This window comes from Zalophus californianus, chromosome 3 (genome assembly GCF_009762305.2).
Source record: "Zalophus californianus isolate mZalCal1 chromosome 3, mZalCal1.pri.v2, whole genome shotgun sequence".
Lineage (NCBI taxonomy): Eukaryota > Metazoa > Chordata > Mammalia > Carnivora > Otariidae > Zalophus > Zalophus californianus.
In genome coordinates, this window is record NC_045597.1 from 190,587,341 (window position 1) to 190,613,572 (window position 26,232).

At 49.2% G+C, this 26,232-nt stretch overlaps 1 protein-coding gene across 1 annotated transcript in view; it reads right to left on the reverse strand.

Annotated features, from left to right (window-relative positions):
- Positions 1-808: 808 nt before the first annotated feature.
- The window catches only part of ASB18 (ankyrin repeat and SOCS box containing 18), a 61,208-nt gene continuing 35,784 nt past the window's right edge, over positions 809-26,232 (reverse strand). Inside the window, exons 5-7 of the mRNA XM_027591464.2 lie at positions 18,637-19,141; positions 2,691-2,804; positions 809-1,945 (exon numbers count right to left, since the gene is read on the reverse strand). Coding sequence (XP_027447265.2) covers positions 1,760-1,945; positions 2,691-2,804; positions 18,637-19,141 — 805 coding nt within the window. The 3' untranslated portion in view covers positions 809-1,759. The remainder of the gene's footprint in view (positions 1,946-2,690; positions 2,805-18,636; positions 19,142-26,232) is intronic.

Here is a 26,232-nt window from a genome sequence, read left to right on the forward strand (position 1 = left end):
GGGATGTGGGTGGGTCAGCTGCAGGTGCTGGGGGATGTTGTCCTATCACCCCCTTGGCCCACTGTGTTGAAATCAAGGCTCAGCCTGGCTACCTGCTTTGGGATGTCTGTTTGGGATGTCTGCTCACACTGGGGCCCTGTATGGCCCCCTTTCCAGCTCTGCTGTAGGCTTCGTCATGGTGCACACATGGTCCCACCTCTGGGGCAGGTGTTTGCGAGGCTGTCTGCTCCTTTCCAGATTGCAGCAATGGGACGCACGCCCTGCCCCACTAGGTGTGTCTGAGCAGCACCTGGCACAGGCTCAAAGAGGAAAAAATGGACTCACTGCTTATCGACAGAGGATGATCATAAAGAGCTCTCGTTTTAGGGGCGCCTGTTTGGCTCAGTCAGCTAAGTGTCTGACTCTTAATTTAGATGCAGGTCATGATCTCAGGGTCATGAGATTGAGCCCCGTGTTGGGCTCTGCACTGAAGGTGGGGGCTGCTTAAGATTCTCTCCTTCTGCCCCTTCCCTGCTTGTGCTCTCTAAAAAAATATGGCATATTAATAGAAAATTTGAGGTCTAGTAAGGCCAACAGATCGAGACAATTGCCATGGAAAAGATAGTTTATTACTCACCATTCCCAAGAGAAGGGGCATATCATACCATGGGGGGGGGGGCCACATGGGGACGTACCAGGGTTGGTCAGGAGGTCGGGGGAGGGGATGCGGTCAGAAGCCTTTATTGTGGTTTTCATGGATGGAACAGGCCAGGCAGGATAGATGGTCTGAATAATTTCAGCAGGCTCTGGGGTATAAAGGCTGTCTCTACCTCTCTGGCACCTCGCCCTGGGACAGTTAGGACTGGTGGAAGGTAGCCCAGAGTGTGACAGCCCTGGAAAGGTGGTGTTTAAGGGGGTGGTGTGTCCTCTGGATTGGTTGGTTTGCATTTGAAAAGCATGTTTGGGGGTGAGCTGTCTCTAGGAATTGGCTGACCCTGGGAGGGGCAGTCCCTCCAGCGTCAGCAAGGCCCCGGATGTCAAAGCACCAGAATACAGAAAGTAAAATATAGGGTTTATACCTTGACCCTTAGAACGTCTCTCTTGTTATGTGATGCTCAGGCTGATGGCAACCTCCACCAACCCGTCTATTCCTGGCGTCTGTCTTCCTGGACTATTGGCCGCAGCTGAATCCATTGGGGTTCGGTGAAGGTGTCAGATAGAAGACTCACATGGCATCACAATGTTGGGCTCACCACCTCTCCCATGTCCTTTAGGGAGTTCTGGGCTGTAATGAGCTGGGAAGCACCAGTGGGCTGCAGAAGGGCACACTTGTTACAGAAACAGGTGTCCTCTCTCAATATGTTGTCATGTGTTGGGGACAGAGCCTTTCTAGGTGACCAGGCTCCAGGAAGGGTGGGGCGCTCCTGTGAGGCAGTCTGAAGGCTGAGGGGCAGCATGGATGTTGTTTACCCTTTGCAGGAAAATATGTATACCTTTTAGTTCAACTTCTGTTGAAAAATACTTTCTGATCCAAATACTATATTTGCAATCTTGATCCTCATAAGCAACCCGGAGGGGCAGAAAGGCCTTTTATTACCAGTTCCATTCCAAAGCGACGGTGAAGCTCAGTGAGGCCGCTGCATCGGCCAGGGGATGTGGGAGGTGCCATCCAGGTCTGCCCGTCTTCGCCCGCGGTGCTCTCCTCAACACACAGCCTCCATGGACGGCAGCCTTACTACCCGCCCCCCCCAAGGAAGCCTTAGTCCAAACGCTCTGGTTTTCAGTGCAAAACACCCTCTGGTTCCAAAAGGAGGTAATTTTGCAGGGACTTTGGCAAGGGTAACAGGGGTACGAGGTGAAAGCACTTTTTGCCAAATAACTTCCGAATGGCACAGCGACAAAGATGCTGCAGACAGCGTGGGGTGTGGGCCAAGGCGAAGAAAGACTGGTAGAAGGCCTGGTGCATCTGGAAGGAAGGCAGATGGAACATAAACCCGAGCACATGGACCCGACAGCCAGAAGACCCCATGTGTGCAGTGCCCTCCACCAAGAGGGTGTGTATATTTTTCGGAGGTGCAGTTCCTGTGGGGGTCCAAGGGAAGTCCGTTTTGGGTGGTAAGACAGATAACACAGGTTAATCTCCTCACATCCCTCTCCGCTCTGCAACCCCCCACCCCCTGCACAGTGCATTTGCTGTTGAGCCATGTGCACAGAACTCAAGTCAATGAGACATGAGGGGAAATCTTCTAGAGGCTTCTGGGAAAAAAATGCCCTCACTGTTTCTTAATCGACAGTGACTGTGGACTCTTTTGGGTACATATGTGGTGCCTGCTGCTGCGTCGGCCACATCTAAGCTCTCAAGGGGAGGCAGACACATAGGAGCAGAGCCTGTGGATTCAGGTGGCTCGGGCGGCGCCCACCCTTCTCTGGGGGTGGGGGGTTACGTAAGCCCTGATCCTCCTCAAGCCGAGCCGGGTGGGTCAGGTTTCTGCTCCTTGCAGCCAATAGCATCCCAACTGTAATAACAGCTCTTGGCTGCATGATTCCTCCCGAGGAAAACCAGTGATGCTCGGCTATGCTTCCACACTTTCCCTTTCTCTGTCCTTCTTCAGATGCCCTACGCTTCCCTGGGGATAGTGCCTAGGCGCACACGGCGGTGAGCAGAAGCACAAGGCTCTTGTACTGAGGGGAAGGAAGGGCGGCTCCCTTACCTGAGATACTTCCTCAGGAATCATTTGCCTCCAGGACTCGGACACGCGGAGCTGAGGGTAGGCGTTGAACAGAGTCTCAATAACCATGGGAGCCGGGGCACAGATCTTCAGCACCTGGTTGGAAGTGGTGGGAGACCAAGCTCGCGTTGACTGGGTTTTGGGTCCAGGTAGGGGAAGGGCCAGCAGATACGGCGGTGTGTTTGGGTCTTACTTCTGTCACCTCCTGGCCGTGGGACTGAGGACAGTAGGGCTATGGGAGTTAGTTCCCAAAAAGCACAAGGCAGCGCTCTGGGAGGGGGCCTGTCTTAGCACCATGATGGCTGCAGGTCGCAAGTCTGGGCTTAGGAATGGCTTGCTCATTCCTGTGCCCGGGAGCAGAGTCCCCACAGCTCCATGGGCTCTCCTGGTCTCTGCATTGCTGCTCAGAGCAAAGGGGAAAGTTTGGTCCAAGGATGGTGTTTGTAATTTCTTATCTCAACTTTCTAATATGTCAGGATAATGAGGGAGAAGAATTGCTTTGCTGTTGAATTTCCTCCTGGCTTGGCCTTTCTATTTTCTTTTCTGTCCCCACTGGCAAAGGATTCCTGTTTTCTTATTAGCAAGTTTTACAATTCAGGCTCATCAGTTTCATCATGAAGATGAGAACACTATTTGCTTTTTTTCAAAAATAAATTTCTTGTGATGGTGAATGTCAGTGAGCACGAAAGTAGACCCAATGGTATGATGACCTCCGTGTACCCACCATCAACCCGTGACCAGTCCTGTGCCATCCACACCCCCGTCACCTCCCCCAGGATTATTTTAAAGCCAGTGCAATGGGTCCTGTCATTTCATCTGTAAATATTTCAGTGGGACTCTTATAGGACACTTTAGGAGAAACACAACATCATTATAAGACCTGAGAAATTAACAAGCTTCTTAGCATCTTCTAATATATGGCCAGTGTTTAAATTCACAAATTTCTCTTAAATGCCATTATACGAAAAAAAGTTGTTTGAATAAGAACTCAAGTAAAGGCCAACAGGGTTGAGACTGGTCAATGTATTACCAGATCTCTCATTTTTGTGTCATGTTACTTATTTGTTGAAGAAACCGGGTTATTTGTCCAGCAGAGTTTCTCAGTGTTAGGATTTTGCTCCTGGTATTCCTGTAGGGTTTTGGAACATGATGCTCTTTATCTACTTTTTATAAATTCATAGCTGGATTGGGAAGATTGATCAAATTCAGATTTGATTTTGGGGAGGGGCAGGGCAACTTTATAGTCTTCTGTTTTTGAGGTTAAAGACTTACCAAGTGTTGTAAAATTAGTATTTCTTCATTGAGAAAACTGAGGTTAGGCAATTTTCTTAAGATCAGGCACCAAATATCCACAGCAGACAATTAACAGGCAGGCCCAACAGCTGAGCACGCTGGGGCTCTCTGAACAAAGTCAAATAGAAGACAGACCTAAATCACTCAGTATGGTTGCTCCATTCACAACTCGCTGAGTTCCCTTCAGATATGAAACCCCTTTTAAATATATTAAAACAAAACAGGAAATTAATATCTCTGTGTTTAGACATAAACACTATTGGCATTTTGTATATACTAATGTTTTACGCATTTAGACAAAAAATTAATATATACAGTAAAAGTGGACTAATATTTTGCCTATTATTTTGAAACTTGATTTTTGTCCACTCAAAATCAATTGTGAACAATTCAGAAATTACAAATGAGCATTTCAACATCATTTCAGGAGCCATATATTTTATGAATATATTATAACGTATTCAATGGAGTGACTAATGTAAATGGATGTTATAAACAATGAACACTCTTGAATATAATTCTATCTCTTTCTGCCTCCAACAATTCTTATTTAGATAACAAGATAAATCTGTCCCCTTCTGACACGGAATTCCTGGAAGTAGAAATGTAGTGTCAAGGATTATGTACATTTTAAAGGTTTTAAAACATACTGTCAATTGTAAGTTTGTAAATGATCACAACTTTTTGAAGAAATGAGTGAGAGTGTCTCTTTCTCCCCTACCCAAATAATCTCATTAATTATTTAAATTTGATAGATACAATATGGAATATTTACATTTTTGTTGACCATTTGTCTTCCTTTATAAATTGCTAAATTATGTCTTTTGCTGTTTTTCTATAGTATGTTCATTTTCTTTAGTGATTTGTAAATACACTTTATTAAGGTTATTTTTTAGTCAGCTAGTCATATTTTTTTTAGATTTTATTTATTTATTTGACGCTTAACAACTGAGCCACCCAGGCGCCCCACAGATAGTCATTTTTACAAATAACAGTATTTTCTCCTCTCAGTATAAATATTTCACATTTATTTTTCTTATCTTATTACACTGACCAGAGCTTTAAAGTTCAGTGTTAAAGATTTGTTTGTTTATGAGAGAGAGAGATATATCAAGCACATGTGTGTGCGGGGAGAAGGGCAGTGGGAGAGAATCTTTAAACAGACTCCCCACTGAGCTTGGAGCCCGGCCAGGGGCTCCATCTCACAACCCTGAGATCATGACCTGAGCCAAAACCAAGAGTCAGATGCTTAACCAAATGAACCACCCAGGTGCTCCTAAAGTTCAATGTTAAATAACAATACTGATAGCAGGCATCATCATCTTATTCCTAATTTTTTAGAAGATTTTATTTATTTATTTGACAGAAAGAGACACAGTGAGAGAGGAAATACAAGCAGGAGGAGTGGGAGAGGGAGAAGCAGGCTTCCGTGGAGCACGGAGCCCAAAGTGGGGGCCCGATCCCAGGACCCTGGGATCATGAACTGAGCTGAAGGCAGATGCTTAACAACTGAGCCACCCAGGCGCCCCAATTTGCTAAGATTTCTGTATTTAAGAACTAAATATGGTTTGTCATCTCACTTTTTTAACCTACTTTTGTCAGGTTTTAATGTGACTTTATGCCAACTTAGTCAATTTAGAAAATTTCTATCTTTTTAACACCCTGGAAGATTTTAAAAGTACATACTTATTGGAATTAAGAAGGCACAAGAGATCTTGCATTTAACTCTGTCTAAGCCTGGCCTTAAGCTGCAGGTAATATCAAATTATCATCACTTTCTCTTCCATGGTTATTGGTATACTTTGTTTTGATTTTTTCTTTTTTGAAAAAGATTTTATTTTTAAGTAATCTCTACACTCAACATGGGGCTTGAACTCACAACCCCAAGATCAAGAGTTGTATGCTCTACTGACTGAGCCAGCCAGGTGCCCCTTGATTTCTTCTTGAATCAATTTTGTTAATGTATATTTCCTGAAAAACAATCATTTTATTTTATTTATTTTTAAAAAAATTAATTCCAGTATACTTAACATACAGTGTTATATTAGTTTCATGTATACAGTATGGTGATTCAACAATTCTATACTCAATGCTCATCATGATGAGTGCACCCTTAGTCCCCTTCACCTACTTCACCCAACCCTCCTCACTGCCCCTCTGGTAACCACCAGTTTGTTCTCTAGAGTTAAGAGTCTGGGTTTTTTGTTTTTTGTTTTGTTTTGTTTTTTGTTTTGTTTTGTTTTTTGTCTCTTTTCTTCTTTGTCCATTTGTCTTATTTCTTAAATCCACATATGAGTTAGATCATATGGTATTTGTCTTTCTCTGACTGATTTATTTCACTTAGCGTTATACTCTCTAGCTCCATCCATGTTTTTGCAAATGGCAACAATCTTCATTTTAAAGAAATTTAGCATTGCATATGTATCCATCAGTGTTCTAATAGGAAATATATGACACGTTGATATAGGATCCTTCTGGAAGGAATTTATTTTTTATTGATTTTTGTTTTATTATTTTATTTTATTGATACAAGGGCTATTCAGCCAGGTGTGAGTATGGGGGAAGTCAAGGGACAGTGCACTAATGTGGAGCTGGTTTCACAGCTATTTCCACCTCTGGGCCTAAAGAGTGGAGAGTCAAGTGGGCTGTCTGGCAAGAGTAGTGATCTTGGGTTGGGGACACATAGCCAGCCTGAGGCAGAGAGGGGTCCAAGCGGAGACATCCTCTGACCTCACCCTCCTCTGGCTGTCTGCTGGGAGACTATACTGGTGAAACCCAGGAAGGCAGAAGGCCCAGAGCCTTGTCAATGTGTCCATGCAGGTGTAGAGCAAATCTGGATGGGAGATATCCCCACTATATCTAGAAATAAGCACACTTCTTCATTTGAAGTGAAATTATGAATATATATATATATATATATATATATATATTCACTATAATTGTATTTCCAGTGTTCTTCCTTGTTTAATCTTGCTGGAATTTCACTAATTAGTTTTTTTTTCAAGGAATCCCCTATTGGCTTTTGGTGACCTGTTCTCTTTTAAAATATTCTAACTCATCGATTATTGTGTTTATTGTTATTAATATTCCTTTGTCTCTTTGACTCCTTGGATTGACTGCTCAGTTAATTTAGTAACCTTTTCGGGGCACCTGGGTGGCTCAGTCATTAAGTGTCTGCCTTCAGTTCAGGTCATGACCCCAGGGTCCTGGGATCAAGCCCCGCATCGGGCTCCCTGCTCAGCGGGAAGCCTGCTTCTCCCTCTCCCACTCCCCCTGCTTGTGTTCCCTCTCTCACTGTGTCTCTGTCAAATAAATAAATAAAATCTTTAAAAAAAAATTTAGTAACCTTTTCTCCCCTTGAGTCATAATACAAGCAACTTCGAAAATGGTGTGGATTTTCCTTTGAACATAGGTATGGTCATAGCCCTAAGTTTTGAGGCACAGTGTTCTATCTTTCCTAAATATTCTGCGATTATATACCCATTGACACAGTAATTATTTGGGTGTTTGCCATGCAATTTTCAAAAGATTATTTTGTAAAAATTAGCTGTTTGCTATTAATCTCCTGGTGTATTGTATTATGGCTTTAAATGATGCCTGCTTTTGGAGTACCAAAAGTTGTACTCTGTTTGCAGGTTCAAAATTCAACATGCACTTGTCTCATTTACCATTTGAAGCTTCTACTTTGCCCACTTGATCCGTGAAAGACTGAGATATGAATTAAAAATCACCCAGAATTATTATTTTTTGTTAGCTTCTCCATTTTAACATAATGTTTCTTTGGCAGATAGGTTCCTAATGGTTATGTCTTCACTGTAGCCTGTATTTTTTATCTCTGTCAGTGAATCTTCTCTTCCCTTCAGTCTGTGTCTCTCCCAGGAATTCTTCTATGTTGCATATTAATATTGATCCATCATTTTATTTTTCATTTGTTTTTGCTACAATTACCTCTGCCTGCTCTCTAATTTTAACCTTTTTAAAATTCGTTTTGTTTTAAAGTGTTTGAGAGTCTCTGTATTGGTAATAGGGCAGTTTAAGAAATTTATAAGAAATTTATATTTATTGTTATAAACAGTCTATTTGGGTTTACTTCTGTTTAACTTTATTCTTTTTAAAAAATGTTTAAAAGATTTTATTTATTTATTTGAGAGAGAGAGAGCAAGAGAGAGAGCACAAGCTTGGGGAGAGGCAGAAGGAGAGGGAGAAGCAGACTTCCCACTGAGCAGGGAGCCTGACACGGGGCTCGATCCCAGGACCCCGGGATCATTACTTGAGTCGAAGGCAGACATTCAACCGACTGAGCCACCCAGGCGCCCCTGTTGTCTGATTTATGTTATACAGATTTGTATTTTCCTTGTGTTTATTTTTATATTTTGGAAGTATGTATCCTATTTAAAATTCTACTAGTGCTTACCTTCAAAATAAAAAATGATGGCCTATATTTTCTAAACATCAAAATTGTATCTTTTGTGTTCTAGATGTGCCATTATCTCTACTCTCCCGTTCCTCTCATAATCAATTCTTCTCCTTCCTTAATAACATCTGGAGTTTTTGTCCTGGATTATGATTATTACAAGATCGTATTTTATGTTATGTATCTCCTCCAGAAATAATTTTTGGTGTTAGCGTTTAGTTTTACAACCTGCCTTTCAATTACTGAAGTTGTTTCTATTTCTATCCCAAGCTCCTACTAGAAGCTGGGGATTGTGCTATGTCAGCGTGATACAGTGACAAGATCTGCCCTCACAGAATTTTACAGTCCCAAATAATAAAAGAATAAAAAAAGAAACAATAGAAAACAGGTGCCACAGTACTGTGGTGGGGGAATCATAAGGTACTAGAAATGGTACCTAAGTCAGACCTGGATTTGCAGTGGGTGGTGAGTTGGTTGGTCAGGGAAGATTTCTGGAGGAGGTGACATTGGAGCTAAGACCTGGCTAAGGAGGAGGAGTTACATAAGGAGAGTTCTGAAGACAAGAGTGTTCCAGGTGAACCAGCCTGGGAGGTGAGGAGGAGCTGAAAAATGTTGGCCGGGTACGGAGCCTGATGTGGGAAGTGTGAGCCGGAGACTGGGGACGAAGGCAGGGCATGGGCAGGAGGAGCGCCAACCACTGTGATGAGGCTGGACACGACCTTGAGGACACAAGGGAGCCCTGGGACAACAAGCGAGTTGGGGAGTGACAGGATCAGATTTTAATTTCAAAAGCATCACCATGGCTACAACATTGAGAACAGTTTCCAGGGGCCATATTGGAGGCACAGAGTGCAGCTTAGGGGACATCTCCACAGGCTAGGAGAGATGGTGGCAGTCAGGATGGAAGGAGGAGGAAGATCCTGAAAGACAGTTAGGAGGTGGAGTTGAGGGAATCTGCAGACTTGAGTTTCCCATCCCTGAGATGGTCTTTCACCTCATCTCTTTGGCAGTTGGGGCATGTCCACCCCACGGGACTTCAGCCCAGGGCACCCCAGACAAGCTGCCCTTGCTAAGAGCACCCACAGGCTCCTACATCCGATGGTGAGTGCTCTGCCTTGCCTTGTGCTGCATCGGCCACATCTGACACGGTTAGTCAGGTCCTCCTCTATGATATGTTCTTCACTTGGTTTCTAGGAAGCCATGCTCTCATTCCACCTCCCTCACTGGCCCCTCCTGTTTCCTTGGTGGTCTTCTCATCGCTCCCTCTTCTTGATGTTGGCACACCCCTGCATTCAGTCCTTGTTCCTCTTCGTTTTCTATGTATTCTCACTTCCTGGTGATCCCATCCAGTCTCCTGGCTTTAAATACCATGTGTATGTAAAGAAGGTGTGGGACATATGCACGATGGAATGTTGCTCAGCCATAAAAAAGACCGAAGTCTTGCCATTGGCAACGACGTGGATGGGGCTAGAGAGTATAATGCTAAGTGAAATAAGTCAGGCAGAGAAAGACACATATCATACGATCTCACTTATATGTGGAATTTGAGAAACAAAACAAATGAGCAAAGAAGAAAAGACACAAACAAAAAAACCCCAGACTCTTAACTCTAGAGAACAAACTGGTGGTTGCCAGAGGGGATGCGAGGGGGGATGGGTGAAGTAGGTGAAGGGGACGAAGAGTGCAGTCATCATGCTGAGCACTGAGGAATGTACAGAATTGTGGAATCACTGTATTGTACACCTGAGACTAACGTAACACTGGGTGTTGATTCTACTTGACTAAAAATAAATAAATACCACCCACATGCCCCTGGCACTCAAAAGTGTATCTCCAGGTCAGTCAAATCCTTCCCTCAAGCTCTGGACTGGAACAGCCTACTGCTTCCTTGGTATCAAAACAAGCCCCGAGTTCTGTTACTTACTCTACCCACAACCTTCCCACCTCAGCTGATGGCAAACCCATCTAACCAGCCTCTCGGGCTGAATGCCTTGGAGTCATCTTTGACCCCCTCTCTTTCTCTCATGTCGCACATCCAATTTGCCAAGATATCCTGGTGGTTCCACCTCCAAAATACATCCAGAATCAGAGCGCCTCCCTCACGCTTGCCGCCAGCGCCCCTCACATGGATTCTGGCAACAGCCCCCTAACCTGTCCCTCCACTTCTGTACTCCTCCTGCTGACGTATTTCCTCAGCGCACAGGCCAGAGCATCCCCATCAAATGTTAGTGGGTCCCGCCACTCTGCTCAAGCCCCTCCCATGGGCAAAGTCATGACAGTGCCTTATAAGACCCCATACCATCTGAGCCTCTCCTCCACCGCTGGTCTCATCTCCTACTGTCACCAGCTCTCTCCACCATCAGCCACACTGGTCCCCTCATTCTGCACACAGGTCAGGCCCACTCTAGTCTCAGGTTGCATACTGGCTGCTGGTTGGCTGGCCCCTTCCCCCCTAGATACTTGCAATGCCCACATCCTCACCTCTCTCAAGCCTTGACTCAAAGCCACCCACCCTTGCTACTGCACTGACAACTGCAACTGCTCACCCTTTCCCCCACTTTCTCTCTCTCTAGCCCTTATCATCTTATTGGCCCATTTTTTATGCTCATGGTTTAAAGACTGTCTTCCCCTTAGACTATAAGCCCCACGAAGGCAGGAATACTTCTTTCCCACTTGAACTGCTCACTCATATATCCAAAGCACCTAGTATGTTGCTTACACATGGCTGGTGCTCAATAAATATCTCTTGACTAAATAATCAAATAAATAGCAGTATTTTTTTGATGCATTAGGAAGGCATGTCTTATGAGCCCCTGATATCTAAAAGTGTTTTACTTTTGCCATCAAAATGAAAACCACCCTGGATGAGTCTAAAATTCTAGCATCCAAACTTTTTCTTTAAAAATCTGAAGATGGTATTTCCTTATCTCATGATACTGTGGCAGCAGAGAAATCAGAGTCCAGCCTGAGTTTTATCCCTTTATGAATAACTGTTTTCTGCTCGGATGCGTGGCAAGATTTTTCCGTGCTTTTTTAGAACACTTTTGCTAGAATGTATATAGGAATGTGTCTCCCAGGACGCCTTGCTGGCTCTGCCGGTAGAGCACGAGACTCTTGATCTCAGGGTTGTAAGTTCAAGTCCCATGTTGGGCATAGAAATTACTTAAAAATAAAATCCTAAAAAAAAAAAAAAAAAGAAATTAAAAAGAAGGAATGTGTCTCTCATCACTGATTTGCAGAGAATATCCATTCAAATTCTAGGAGTTAAGACTTCTAGTGCAGCTAAGTTTTCTTCTATTATGTCTTTAATTACTATTTTTGATCCATTTGCTCTAGGCTCTTCTTCAGTAACATCACTTTTCTGTAGGTTGGCTTTCTACCCTCTGCTCTTCATGACCACCACTTTTTCTTCTATTTCTTCATTCTTTTTTTTTCTTTCTTTTGCACTTAGGAAATGCTTTTAACATTAGTCCTCCTTGTAGTGAACACACTGTGGTTGATTTTCCAACACTCCAAAGGGTTAGTATAATTCAGTCGGGGTAACTCCATTTTCCTTGTCATCTCTGGTTTGGGAAAGTGCATGTTTAAGTCAGCCTGGGCCAGTGAAACACAGGAGGGCCACCTCAGGGCTTCCAGAGAAAAGCAATTGGATTTGAAGCTGGCTGGCCCAGTTGTTGCTGGAAGCCATCTTATGACCAAGAGGTGAGACATTCTGAGGATAAAGCTGACTCACTGAGGTTGGAAAAATCTGGTTCCTTGATGGCACCATGGGACACAGAAACAACCAATCCCAAAGCCTGCCTTGCTTCTCCATTTCTTGTTATTTGAGATACAGTGGAGGCTGGAACTAAGTCAGGAGCTGCCCAGCGGGGGCTGTGACCATGAGGAGGAGCCGTCAGGGTGCCAGAGCCTTGGAGATGCAGGTGCTGCTGGCAAAGCTACCAAGGCAGAGAAAGAGGAGAAACACCCTGGCTTCATTTTCCTTCCACACCTAGTTTTCCATGGTGTCACCTTCTGCTGAAGCTGGCCAGAAGCCAGCTGGTATGGGACTTTGAGCTCAGCTTGAAAGGTCTAGCTGCGCTGCCCGCCTCCCCTCAACATGCAGAGTAGACTGTGGGGACACCAGGGAGGGGATCTGAAGGCACACGTGCCAACAGCACAGCTCCCTCACTTACATCCCTGGCTCTGTGCCCTTTATGAATCGGTTCTGCTTTTTGCTTCCTTTCATGTGCTCTCCACCCTCCCACTGTATAACCTTGCGTCCTCCATCTTCCCTTTCACGCCATTCTACTGCCTTGTCCCCGTAACCGGCTCTGTTTTAGGGACTTAGAGGCTATGTCTTGCACTCTGTAGATGAGGCACCCATGGCACACAGTTTCTGATTTTCTTCTGGATCTTCTGATGGGAGGTATGGGTCTCCTTTCTAGTCTCTGGATGCTGTCTCCGTTATTCGTTTTTCTGCCCCCCTTTCCCTGTCATGGATCCATTTATTTATCTCCCTATTCATCTGTGATTAAGGCAAGATCAGACACGAGGTCTGTTAAAATGCAGGAGAAGTCCGTGGTGCCGTTCTCATTCCACTTGGGAGACTGTGGAGGGGCCGCGTGGAGGAAGGCTCGCAGGGACGACGCCCAGCCCCGTTCCACTTCCACATTCACCTGGTAACTGTGCCCCACCGGGAGGTCTCTTCTCCTACCCTCTTCCCAGCAGAGTCAGCTGGTTGCTATGCAACCCGGGTTCCTCGGTTTCCACCTCTGCACTTTGCTGCATCTCCTAGAATGCACTGCATCTCCAAAGGCATCCCGTATGGCCTGGTCGACTTTAAAAACATTTTTGTAATGTCTGCCTGATTGCCTGAAAACTTAGGGCAGCGTGGCAGAGGAGCGGGGCTCCCTGACTCCGACATGAGGTCATCGTGTTGGTGCTGCGGATTTGCTCTTTCTCCCCGCTCCCTTCCTATCTCCCTTCCCTCCTCTTGCCTGTCTTTGCAGATGTGACAGTACGAAGACAGGAAGAGCTGTCCTTCAAAAGCTGGTACTCACATTACCACTGTAAGAATGATCACCACTGGGCCCCTCCCTACCCGAAATTTGTTTTTTGTTTTTTTCCCCAATCCATTACTGTTTTGAAGTCAGATGTAAGCGGGCTTTGGAGCAGGAGAGAGATGGAATGGCAGAGCGAGAGCCAGGCAGGCAAGCGTCTTCCTACCCGAGCCTTGCCCAACCTTATCCTTTCACCGTTGCACAGTGTGCCCCCGAAGTGTGGATATTTCTGGCTTCCACGAGCCACCACTAACATGCCATTTTCTGGAGCACGGTAGTCTCTGATTTCAGTTGTCCCCCTTGTGCGCTGGGAGGAAACCAGGCCATGAAGAGGAGCGGTTCACACTGGACCCCTCCAGATCTAGTCTCCTAAGCCATTCCTGCTTCTTCAGACCTTCCCCCGGCTACCCTCACCCAGCCAGTGACCCTGCGTTGGCCCCCTCCCTTCTCTCTGCAAAAATGTTAAATGGTCCCCAGGGACTGCACGCGACAGGGAGGCCTCTCCCGCACTGTCCCCCCAGGAAGAGCTGCCCTCCCTCGGCAGATGCTCCCCCTCCTCCCTGGGGCCCCTCCTCCCTGGGTCACAGACTGTGACCAAGTCTTATTGCCTGTCTCTGGGAATTCATTTCCTGTCTCTCCTCTGTTCCACTTCTCTGGGGCTCCGCGGCCCTCCCCAATCCCCCGGCACTGTGCCCCCTCATGTTTGCCAGGCAGCTGGCTGCTTTCATTATTTTTATGCCAACACAGTTTAAAAATCTCGGCTGCCTCCTTGCTGTCTGCAGAGATGCAGACTGACATCCTGGTGTCATTAGGGTCCACGCACACTCTCCTCAGCTAATGAGGCGGCAGAAAGAAAATTAAGGGGAAAAAAAATCACACAGGCACACTGCTCTATATGTAGATGGAGAAATAAAACAAGAGCAAGAAAAACAGAGGTGCACCATTTACGAGGGCTCGCCTGCCTCCTCTCCCCTGGGGAGGGGTGCACATGCAGCTCGGGTGGAGACAGGAAACGGAGTCTGGTTTTTGACTACTGCAACCCCAAGATTCTCCCACTAAAAAGCTTGTGAAATTGGGAGTACGGTGAAGTCACTTTACCTAATTCTGTATGTAGGTAAAACGGAATCGCAAAAACTTGAGGTCCATCCTTCCAGCGTGGTCAGTGCCCAGAAAGTGAGGAAAGACTAGAGCTCTGCAGATGTTTCTAGAATCTGTCATTCTTGCCGCCAACCTTCATTTCCCATTGTGGAAGCTATCTGCATGCCTCACCTAGATCGCCACAGCGGTCTGTGCTTTTCCACCAGTCCCCTGCCCTGGCATGTTCTCTACACCGCAGCAGAAAAATCAACCCCGGTACTCATTTGATTATGCCACCTCTCCTGCTGCAAATGATGTAATACATTCCCATTGTTCTTAAGACAAAGGCCAAAACCCTTAACCCCTGAAGGCTCTTCCTCTGGCCCCCTCTCACTACTTCCTCCCAGCTCCTGGGGCATCTTTCAACTGCGCCCATTACAGTGCTCCTTCCGCCCTAGGACACTTGTCCGTGCTGTTCCTTCTGCCCCCAACGGTCCTTCCTCTCTTCACAGGGCTGAGTCTTCAGCCTTCAGGTCTGGGCTCACTCCACACGTGCTCGGAGGGGCCTTTCACCCCATCCTCTGCCCCAGCCAGCTCAGGCCCCCTGTTTGGCACTTTCCAGCTGCAGAGGGCCTTGTTCGAACAGCTCTCTGACCGTGGCAACTTCACCCTGGGTGTGTGGTGGTCTAAGTCAAAGCTGGCCCCCACTCAGGTGGCAGGCAGCTCCAGGAGGGCAGGACATACGCATGCTGTGGTCCAACACGAACTCCTGCCCTGAGCACAGGAGTTCCGAGAAGCGTCTGCAGAAGGAGTAAGAAAGTGCGGGTGGGACACACAGCCCGTGGGTGTGGTTCGGGGACGAAGGCTCACCGCTGCTGCTGTCCCTGCACGTCCCCCGCCCCTGGACCCGGTCCGAACCATTCAGACGGCCCAGGCCAGGGGCACAAGGAGCAAGAGACGTGAGCAAAACCCTTTATTCCAGACCAAGCATCCGACTAGTGACAGTTGCAAAACAAATTCGGGTCCCCAGGTGTGTGTTTCCCTGCCCTCCTGCCTGCTCTCCTGCAGGCCGGGCCCCCGCCTACGCTGACAACTCTCAGGATTCAAACCCGGCTGCAGCCTGCCACTGCGCCTGCACCTGCCCTCGCGCCCCGACGTCTGACTCCGGTGTTAACTAGCGGGCAGCCGGGCAGAAAGGCCTGGCACTGTCAACATGCTCGCTTCCCAAGCCGTGACACCACTTTGATTTTCGGGGCAGAGCACTGCGCACGGCTCCGATGGATGCTTCGAGTCCGCCTGCCGCGGTGACGGTGCCTTTGTCTGGGCATGGGGGAGCTGTGATTTATGTCATAAGCTCGCTGTGAAACCTTTGCCTCAGTAATTCTGAGCTCCGTGGGTGTCTCTTTACATCTATTTAAAGCACGGCTGCTGCCCACGGGCGGCGTGCTCTGTGACATTCCCCGGTGCCTCTGCGTACGCCCCGCCATGGCGCTGAGTCTTGCCTGCAGAGCATCTTTGTGGCTCGTTTCAGTGTTGGCTGCGCACTCCAAGTCTGCTGAGCAGAGTCGGATGTGTCCCTTTGATGTCCTGCGTGGTGATTAGACCCGTTCCCTGGTGGACCACGTGCAGGGGGCTGGGGGGAGGGGCATGCTGCTGCCTGATTTCCAGAGTTTGCCCTGTTTGTCTTGGGGCGGCTAGTACAAACACGGGCGCTTGTATCTGTGTTTACAGGATTCTCAGCGGGGTGGTAAATGCGTTCCCCTTTGCAACCTGCTCCAGATCGGAGCGCCAGGAGCTGGTGGCTGTGGACCCCGTGGGCACTCCTCCGTGGGGTGCCCCCTAGAGGTGTGGGGGACCTCAGCGTAAAGAAGTCAGATCCCCATTTCCAGAGATCTAACCTGCAGGCCACTGGGCCCTGGAGTTGCTGGAATCCCCTTCATTCATTCAACACTGAGGAATTGCAGGTGTAGGCACTGCCCTACGTGTGTGTGTGTGTGTGTGTGTGGGGGGTGACAAGGTGGCAATGCTTTATTGTGAACGCTTCCTAGTATTAAGATTTCTCAAGGAAGCTCCAATCTCTTCCCGAATGGTGTGAAATTGCTAAGAGATTCATTGTCACTTTTAGGAGCCAGGCGCTTCTCACGGCCTCTTGGTCCCTGCTATATAATAAACGGCCTCCAAAGTCAAACCTACCTGCAGCTTGCACCCCCAGTGATGATGATGCTCTAGTGTCATGTGGCTGATGAAGTATGTGGGCATCCCAGGAGAGGGCTCTTGGAGGCCCAGACGGGAGACGCTGTGCCTTCTCCTGCATCTTGAGGTGAAGGCAGGGTAATTCTTATAGCTCTGAAGACAGTTCAGGTGCTAGAGGCCCTGTCCCCAGCGATGACGTTCGTGGGGCTGCACTTAGGACTTGGAAACCTACAGAGATCACTCAGATCGCACGACTCCAGGGCTAACAGCAGATTATGACTAGTCACTACTGAAATATATTGACTTTTTTTTCCTTTCAAAGAATTTGCCCCAAATATTTTTCACTTTTGGCCCATTGCGTAAAGCCATTTGTGTGTTTCTTGTTCCTTCTGTACGCAGATTCATGCTGGGAGGGGTGAAGTGAGTAATGCAAACATGGTGTGACCTGGAGGGGCAGCAGGGGTGGCCTGTTTCCACTGTGCCGGCTGATGAACTAACACTGCTAATATTGGGACACATTGCAATGTAAATGATGACTATAAAAGGTAATTTATATTATATTATATATAATATAAATGCTGGTGTTCCTTTTCCAGAATCTGCCATACTGAAATCCTGCAGTAGTGGAGTGTAATGGAGAACAATTCAAAGATACTGTGAGAGGTAGGGGAAGAACCTGGTCACAGTGTTGGTGAGGTAAGGACACACCCAGGGAGTTGTGTGGGTGGATTTCCCCCCTTTCACCCATGTTTTAACAGACACAAGCGTTACTCAGCACGCATCTACAAGGCAAAGTTGGCATTTGAGAGAGATGTGTGGATTTCACTATTTCAGACCACTTAGAGTGCTGTCCCCCCCTTTTTTTTTTATTGTTATTAGAGTGCTGTCCTTTTAAAGTAGAAGCTTTTTAGCTATTTGTTCAAAACTTACCTGGCCAAAGTATGTCTCCTGCATATGATCAGTGAGTCTGGGGATGATTTTTAAGTCAAGCACACTCAATTTATACCTAATGGAATGACTTCTCTTCTAATGGAGTCTTTTTAGGAGGACGAGCCCTTATTCCAACCAATATTTGGGGGACTCTTTTTTGGGAAATATTTTCCATCTTCTAAGTACTTTCTCTGATGGGCAATCTTTACTCTTTATCTTTGTCACTTCAGGGTAGATCTGACACGTGGAAAAAGCGGCAGGCTGCTCAGAGTCAAGTCTGCAAAGTGGGGCTGAAGTCCCAACACAGCCCTGACCCTGAACTGGGCATTTCACCTGGTTGAAACCCAGGTAGGAGAATCTCATGTGCCTGGGTCATGTGCCTGGCGTATTTTGCAGGAGTGTGGTTTGTACTGAATGACAGAGATCTGCACCACGTGTCAAGTGCTTTCATTAATGTCATCAGTAAGGTAGGTGGTCAGATTGGGTATTTCGTTTCAGATCAAACACTGGACTGACTTTCATTGTTTACCAATTAGATAAGCTGCCAAAATATTTTGAGCCATGATGGCGTCATCCAACTAAGTGCCCAGGGTCCCCAGTGTAACCAGTTTTCTTTCTTTTTCTTTTAAAAATTATTCTTTAAGTCGGCTCCATACCCAAGATGGGGCTTGAACTCACAACCCTGGAATTAAGAGTTGCATGCTCCACCAGCCAGGCACCCGGGCAACTGAATTTTCTAGCAACTCTGGCCAGGAGGCTTCGGGGCCCTGCCCTTCCAAGTGTGGGTCCGAGTCCAGCAGCCTCGGCCTCACCTGGGAACCTGGTAGAGCTGCACTCCCCCACCTCCTGCACCTGGGCATCGGGAGCTGCATTTTGCCTGGTCCCCGGGGGGGGGGGGGGGGGAGTTGCGGGGCCCCTTAAAGTTTAGGAAGCGCGTGGAGCCCCGGCTGCAGGCTCGTCCCTGGGGCCCTCTTCTTACCTTGGGGAAGGCGTCGGGCCACACGGTGGGGGAGCCGTGGTTGAGCAGCGCCTGCACCGTGCGCTGCGGCGCGGCCTCGGGCGCGCAGGCGGCCGTCTGCAGGGCGCGGGCCAGCGGCGAGGCCCCGCCATAGTCGAGCGCGCCCGCGTCGGCGCCGTGCCGCAGCAGGAGGCGCGCCAGCTCTGGGCACGCGCGGCCGCAGGCCTTGTGCAGTGGGCTGCTCTCGTCCTCGTCGCGCGCGTCCGCCGCCGCCCCGCGCCGCAGCAGGAGCGCGCACAGGCGCAGGCAGCGCGCGTGCTCGTCGGGCCGCCGCGCCGGGCCGCACGCCGCGCTCAGGGGCGTCTCGCCGCGGCCGTTCCTCGCGTCCACGCGCGCGCCGCAGCGCAGGTAGAGGCGCGCGTGCTCGTCCAGGCCGCGCTGCGCCGCCACGTGCAGCGGCGTGTCCCGGCCCGCGCCGCTCGCGCGGTGCACCGAAGCGCCGTGCTCCAGCAGCGCCTGCGCGCACCTGCGGGGAGGCCAAGGCGGGTCACCCGGAGGAGGCCGGGGGTGGGGGGTTGGGGGGGGTGGGGGTGGGGGTGGGGGTGGGGGGGTGGGGGTGGGGGGGTGGGGGGTGGGGGGGTGGGGGTGGGGGGTGGGGGGGGTGGAGGGTGGGGGGGTGGGGGGTGGGGGGGTGGGGGGTCGGGGTGGGGGTGGTGGCGACTTCCAGACAGTCTCGACCGGCCGCCTCCGCCCGCCGCTCCGCTCCACCCCTCGGGACGAGTTGGCTCCCTGGAAAGCAGGGGCGGCTCTCAGTTCAGCTTTTCCGTGCCCGGGAGGGGGGGAGTTCGGACTGAGCGGGGGAGGAAACGAGATTATGGCCAACCCTGGGGGCCACAAATGGTGGAAGTAGCTAGGAACGTTTCCGGAGAATCGCTGTGCGGAGTAGGACCTTAGGAGGAATTGGTAAGGGGCTTGGTGCTACTTTGCAAGGTAATGTGGTTCAAGTGGCAGTGCTCGAAGCACTCATTACCGGAGCTCTTTGTCACAGCTGGCAGTCACAGAGGGCCTAGGAGTCCTGGTTCTAAAGAGGGGCCCTTAGACTGTCAGGCTCTTTCTCCTCCCGCAGGTATCTCTGCCGTAAACTGTTTGGCTTTGGTGATGGTGTGGACTCTGCCTCTTCAAGGCACTGACACAGATTGGCACTGGGGTGTCCTCAGGACTGGAAGAAGGGGGTGGAGCTCACAACCGTGCGTAATTGTGGGGCTACCTTTGTTTCAATCGGACTTTCCTTGGAGACTGTGAATTTTGGCTGGGCCCATCTGGGTACAGACCCCAGTGGTTTCCTGGGGGGGGGGTCCCAGACTCCCACGGGACCCTGTGGTTCCCCCCCCCCCCAGAGGTGGGAGTCTTCTGCTGCCTCGAGGTCCACCAGCTGGAACCCCAAGACCAGTGCCTCTCTCAGGAGCGCGGCTTCCGCAGAGCCTCTCGACACCTGGGAGAACGCTCACACAACTACCGAAGCGCAGATGGCGGGCTGCTGACCAGGCCAGGCTCACGCTGGGCCTTGGGCCTCAGACCCCGATGGGAAACTGTAGGCTGAAGGCAGGAGGCCCGCCGCACAGATCCTCCGCCCTGGGGCCAGCCCTTGTCCTTCGTGGGCACTGCCAAAACACCAGCACCACTTCAGAGCCCTGCTCCCGGGTCACCGTCTGGACAAGCCATGAGTGTGCTTGCCTCACCCGTGGAGCCTCTGGCCGCGCCTGTTGGTCCCCTTCTCATCTCCGCCCTGTTGGGACTTGAGTCGTAGGCCCCTCATCCCTCAGCCCCCCCCGGCATCCTTCCTTCCCCGGGCGGCACTGTGGTCACTCTTCTCGGCATCCCGGCCCCTGGAACTGGGGGGACGTGGCCGTCCCCCACGCCAGATGGCCGCGTCTTCCATGCGGAGCCCGGTGGTCATCCACCTGCTCTTCCCCACTTGGCTGCTGAGTGCCCTCAGAGGAAACGCCGTTCTTGGACCCTAGCCTCCGGCCTCCCTGGGCCCCGGGGAGCTCGCGTTTGCCCGGCAGTCCACTTTTGAAGGCCAGTTCCTCCCTCCTTGCCCTTTGATAGCAACTCCAATTGTGGGTCCTTAGCCTCTGCTCCCTATTTCTCCCGTCTGCTCCATCCGCCCTCTCGTCCTGCTTCCTTCGGAGCTCCGGCTCTCTCAGGAGCGGCCACCGGTCCTGCCTTCTGCGCACGAGTCCACCCTGACACCCACTAGGATCTGTTTCTGCAGCAAGCATTCTGTCCTTGCCCCGTATGTCTGGGGAAGGGAGTCCCGTCTCCATCAGCTGCCCCCAGATTCAATCCTCTTCCGCCTCCCTGGGGGTCTTGTTCTGTGAGTTACTTGTTCTTTGCCTTTTCCTTGTCACCCAGCTGCCCCGCATTTCAACTGGTCACTCGGCCCCGGGGACTCCACCTGGTCAATGGTCACCGGAAATGCCTCCTCCCTCCACTCCCACTTTCACTGCCCTTTGCGGAGGCCCACATCATTTCTAGCCTGAGCCTTAGCCACGGACCCCTACTCTGCCCCCTACTCTAATCTAATAAGCTCCATACTACCTGGAAAGAGCCTTTCCAGTGTGACTTAAGACATGCGCCAGCTGAAAACCCGACGGCTCCTCCTGCCCACTGCACAAAGCCTGTGCCCCTCCCCCCCTTCCCCCCCCCCCCCCCCCCCCCCGGCCCCCACGGGACACGGCCTGACGCAGCTCCCGTGGGCCTCCCTGGCTTTATTTCCTGGAGCTCCACCTTGTGCTTCAGTCCTGCCTGGCCAGGTTCTTAGAACACACTTGCTGTGTCGTGCCCTCACACCTTCTGCATGCTGCTCCTTCCTGAGGGCAGTGCACACATTCCTAACTTCCCCTCCTCTTATTCTGTGTCGACTTCCCTGTGTCATACCCCTGTGTTGTCCTATTCCGTATACATGAAGTGCCCGGGCATCGCATTTATCACACCAGGTTTCAAACGTTCACTAGCACGTCTGACTCCTCTCTTAAGACCGGTGGCTCCTTGAGTGTAGAATCAGGGGTTTTATTGGTCTCTGCACATTGGTGCCTGGGGCAGAGCTAGACCGCCATGGGTATTTTCCGAAAGCACGGTGCACCAAGGCATCTGGCTAATGAACATCTTTCAGCTCTCCTTCCTGTGGCTGCTGTTTTTCCTGTTATTTACCTGGCTGGGGCTCGGAACGAGATCCCCCATTGAGGGTGTCCAGGCTGGAGGTGGTTGCTGCCCTTCGATCCGTTCATGTCTCCACCCCAGGTCTCTCAGTATTTTTAATTCTGTCTATTTCTCTAGCCTCCCGATAGCAGTATCTGGAGAAGTGGTCTGTCTTGGGGGAAAAATCTTTACAAATAAGTACAGTTTGATGTGAAATGTCCTTTGGGACAATAACCAGCTAAGAGAGGATGCAAATTTCACAATCAGAGTGCTTCACATTTGCTTCCTCCTTGCCTCTCTGGGAGGCATTTTGAACAGTGCAGCAGGAGGTGACAAATCAAGGGTTCTGTCTCATTTTGCCGCTGAGCCTGTGTGTGCTCACAAACAATCACAAAACATTTTCTTCTACTATTTTTTTTTTTTTTTAAAAGCGCCCAGCCTCTCCAAAGAAGTCTGCTGGGAAATACAGCTGGGCCTCTTTTCCCCGTCCAGAGCCTAACTGGCGGATGGCCAGGTTGTTGTTTGCAACAAGGATACCCTTCAGAAGAATGAGGGCACCGGCCCAACCTCCGGAGGGCTGCAGGTGCCCTTTTTTGTTTTTAATGAAGAGCCTCTAATTGGTTAAACCTTGGCACTTCCTTCGAGCAGGTAATGATGTAAGTTGCAGACCACAGGCACAAGAGAAACAACACAAACAATTCACTGAGGCAGATCTCTGCTGGTGCACACTGGGCAGTCATCAAAAATGAAGGTGTGGGAGCCTGTTTAATGACATGGAAAGCTATTTGCAGTGTTATGTGAAAAGATTAGGTACAAAACAACACTGAACTGTCTTGTTTAAAAAAAAAAAAAAGCAGAGACGTAGGCATCGAGAGCAAGCAAGCCCAGAATTTGAGAGGCCGATGTGTGTTTACCTATGGCTGATGGGGTGAGGGGTGCTTTGATTTCCTTTTGGCTTGCCTGTATTTTTCAAAATGTCCGTAATGAATCAGAGTTACAGTTTGAGAAGGGAGCAAGAGAGGCTGATAATAACAAACCCATTCCCCGTCGGCTGTTGCGACAGTTCCTGGATTCTAAGAGTGTCAGCTCAGTTTTCCAGGTTCCCAGAATGAGCTCAAAGTTTCCACTGCTCTGTCCAGGTCCAAGCCGTGCTCCCAGAAAGTATGTATGGCAGTACCCCCGAGAAGGTGAGCCTGAAGGTGGGCAGGGGCTGTGAGAAGCAGAGTGATAAGTGATAACAGTCTTGGGGACCTCCTAGACCTGACCTTGTAGGTGTCAAGGTCTCCAGTGGAAGAGGAAATGGCCCAGCAAGGAAAGCCCCACCCAAGCTTTTGCACGAGTCTGTGGGCAACTCAGCTTTGGCTGAGTCCTTTCCTTGGGGGCAGGTTTTGTGAGGTTTCCTGCTATCCTGCTAGGCAAGTCAGGAAGGCCTGGAGCTAGTGTCCAACAGTCACTGTCAGGACCCAAGGGTACATTCCCATCTAAGCATGTCAGAACCAACTTGTCTCTGTTTTACAGGAATTCAGGAGACACTGTGCTGTCTGAACAGCCTCTGATCCAAAGCAGCTGGGGTGAACACTAACGTCCCCTATTCCTCGTCGCTGTCTTTGATAATGATCGTGGTGACAGGTTGTTACAGTGGCCCAAGGTTCACAGTACACGGAAAAAGTAGCTTGAGCCAAAAGGCAGGAGTTAATAGAGATGAGCCTATTAAGGGCTGTTGAATCAGTGTCATCTTAACTTATTTCTAAGTGGGGAAGTAGGACTCTGAGCCCACATCCCCCACACGGCTCCCATCTACCTTCCAATGTCTTCCTGGGGCACTGCCTAGTTACCTCCCAGGTGCAGAAGTCCACACCAGTCCTTCACCTGGGCTTTTCTGCTGTTTCCTCGCTCCTGTACCGTTTGATACCACCTGCCAAGCCTCCCTGCATCCTGTGAGGCAATGCCTACTCCAGGCTTTCCTTCTTCCATCCTCCCTCCTCCTCATTATTCGGTTTACACAAAGCCCTCAACAGTGGGATTTCAGAGCCTCTGGACCTGAGCTGAGAGGTCCCCAGTACTTGATTTTTAAATTTATTTTTAAAAAATGTTATCTGCGGTTTTTGCAACAAATCTGCACTGTGGGTGGAATTTGCAGGTGGGAAAATTGAGGCTTAAAAGACCAGTGACTTGCATAAGGACATACAGCCAAGGTCTTCCTCCTCTAGCTTCAAAGCTCTCAGCCATGCCACCCATCTGCTGCCTGTTCCCATCGGTATCATCTGTTAAGCACTCTCTCCGAGCAAGGCACTGTGCGACGAATTTTCCGTAAGTTATTTCTGGACTTTTCTGCCAGTGCTTCATGCATTCACTTGCTCATTCAATAAGTGGGGGGGACACTGTCCGTGCTGTGTTTAGTACTGCCCTCAAGGCAGGGAGAAGTGTGTCTTGTCTGAGCATGTCATAAGAATTTCTGGACAGACTTGCAGCAGGACAAGGCAGGGGAGGTCACCGGCCTTGGGGACTTGGTGCTGAGGCCACAGCAGCCTGCTTCTCATCCAGTTATGCCAGCAGCTCTGCATGCGAGATCTCATTCCTCCCAGCTGGACTCAGTTTTTGAGGTTTGGGCAATGATCTCAAGGGTAGGGACGTGGGAGATGAAGGTGAGCCCACGGCCAGCACATCTTGCTTGGGATGGGAACCCCAGCTATCACTGGATAATAGCATGACTCAGCAACCACCAAGAACTGGTACTGAAAGAGCAATGCAGCAAACAGTGAGAAGGAACTATTCAAAATCACATGAAATTCAAGATTCAGAAACCTCGCTTCATCTTTTTTGTGGGGAAACAGACATGGCTCCTAAGCACTTTGTTCGCGTGTTAAGCATCTGCCTCCTGAGCAGCGTTTCCTATGGCTGGAGATCGCCAGCATCCTTGGACAACCCCGACTGCCCTTCACCATTCTCCTTACATGACTGCTGCCCAATCCCTCTGACAGGCAGAAGGGTTTTCACGCTCGATGATGTGCACAGTGAGTGTTATGAACCCCTCTCCTTGGATCATCGTTGCTACTGTGTTTCCTCCTCAGAGCTGACATGCAGGCTGATGGGCTGGAGACAGGTCCCCGGGGCAGGGTGGCTGGAGACCCAAGACTGGGGTGGAAGCCACCATCTGAGCCCTGGGCAAGAGCCAGCCTGTGGGGGGCAGGGGACATGGGGGAGAGACTGAGGAGGAAAATACAGCCCTGTTTTCTTAATGAAGCCATTGCAAGAAGTTTCCCTCCTGTGATTAGACACCCCAGCTGGCTCCGAATGAGGGACGGGGAAGCCACTGCCCCAAGACTGTGATGGAGGAGAAGTTCCACTTTATTTCCCTGGACCTTCTGCTGAGGTTCTCCTTTGGGGACTTGCCACCTGCCCTTTTCTGTTCTGTCTTTCTTCTCTTTCTCTTTCTTCAAGGATGCTAAGCTGTGAGACTAAACAAGCATACATGTTTACAGTTGAAATGGCTGATGTGAATGGACAAATCCTTCAGGGTAGGGGGAAGATTGAGAGAGAAATTGGCCGGCCATTTCCATCCGTATGGTTTCTCTCGGAGCAATGGCCATCACTTACATTTTTTCTGAAGTGAATGATGGCTGTGGCTGGTGATGATATCTTGGGCAAATTCTCCCCAGATTGCAAGTGAAACCCTGCATTTTGGTGAACTGAGAAATGATTTAAGGAACAAACTGTGAATTCTGCTTCGCTTGCCCCTGAAGTAGTATCTGACTTTTTAGAAGCTTCACTAGTGTCCCTTCCTCAACAAGAAATGGACAACCTCTCTCTCCTCCCAATATACTGAAGAGGAAGACCCAGAAGCATCAGAATGATGAGCAAAATGAAGAATGGCACAAGAAGAAGGAAAGACTCAACTCCCTTTTTAAGCAGGTGTAGGGATAAGGTGGGGGGGGGCTTTGAATTGGATGAGAGAAAAGTTTTATGTATGTATGCATGCGTGAATGCACGTATGTATGGATTTTAAAGTGAGGGAAACTTTGCAGACAGAGGAATGCACAGGACTTAAGACTAGAGTTGTATACATTTAGACAAAGGAATACACCTGTGTAAGTAACATCCCAGTCAAGATGTCGAATATTTCTATTTCTCCAAGAAGTTCCCTTGTATTTGCTACCAGTCAGTCATCACCCCCATAGGCAACCACTGTTCTGATTTCTCTCATGATTTAATTTTGTCTTTTATAGAATTTTCTCCTTTTTGGTATCTGCCGTCTTTTGCCCAGCATAATGTCTGCGACGTTCATCCATATTGTTGCATGCATGAGTAACATTCATTTTTATTTCGGAGTCGTATTTAATTGTATGGATATGCCACAATTTTCAAATTCCCTCTTCTATTGAGATCGACAGACATTTGGGCATTCCTGTTTTTTTG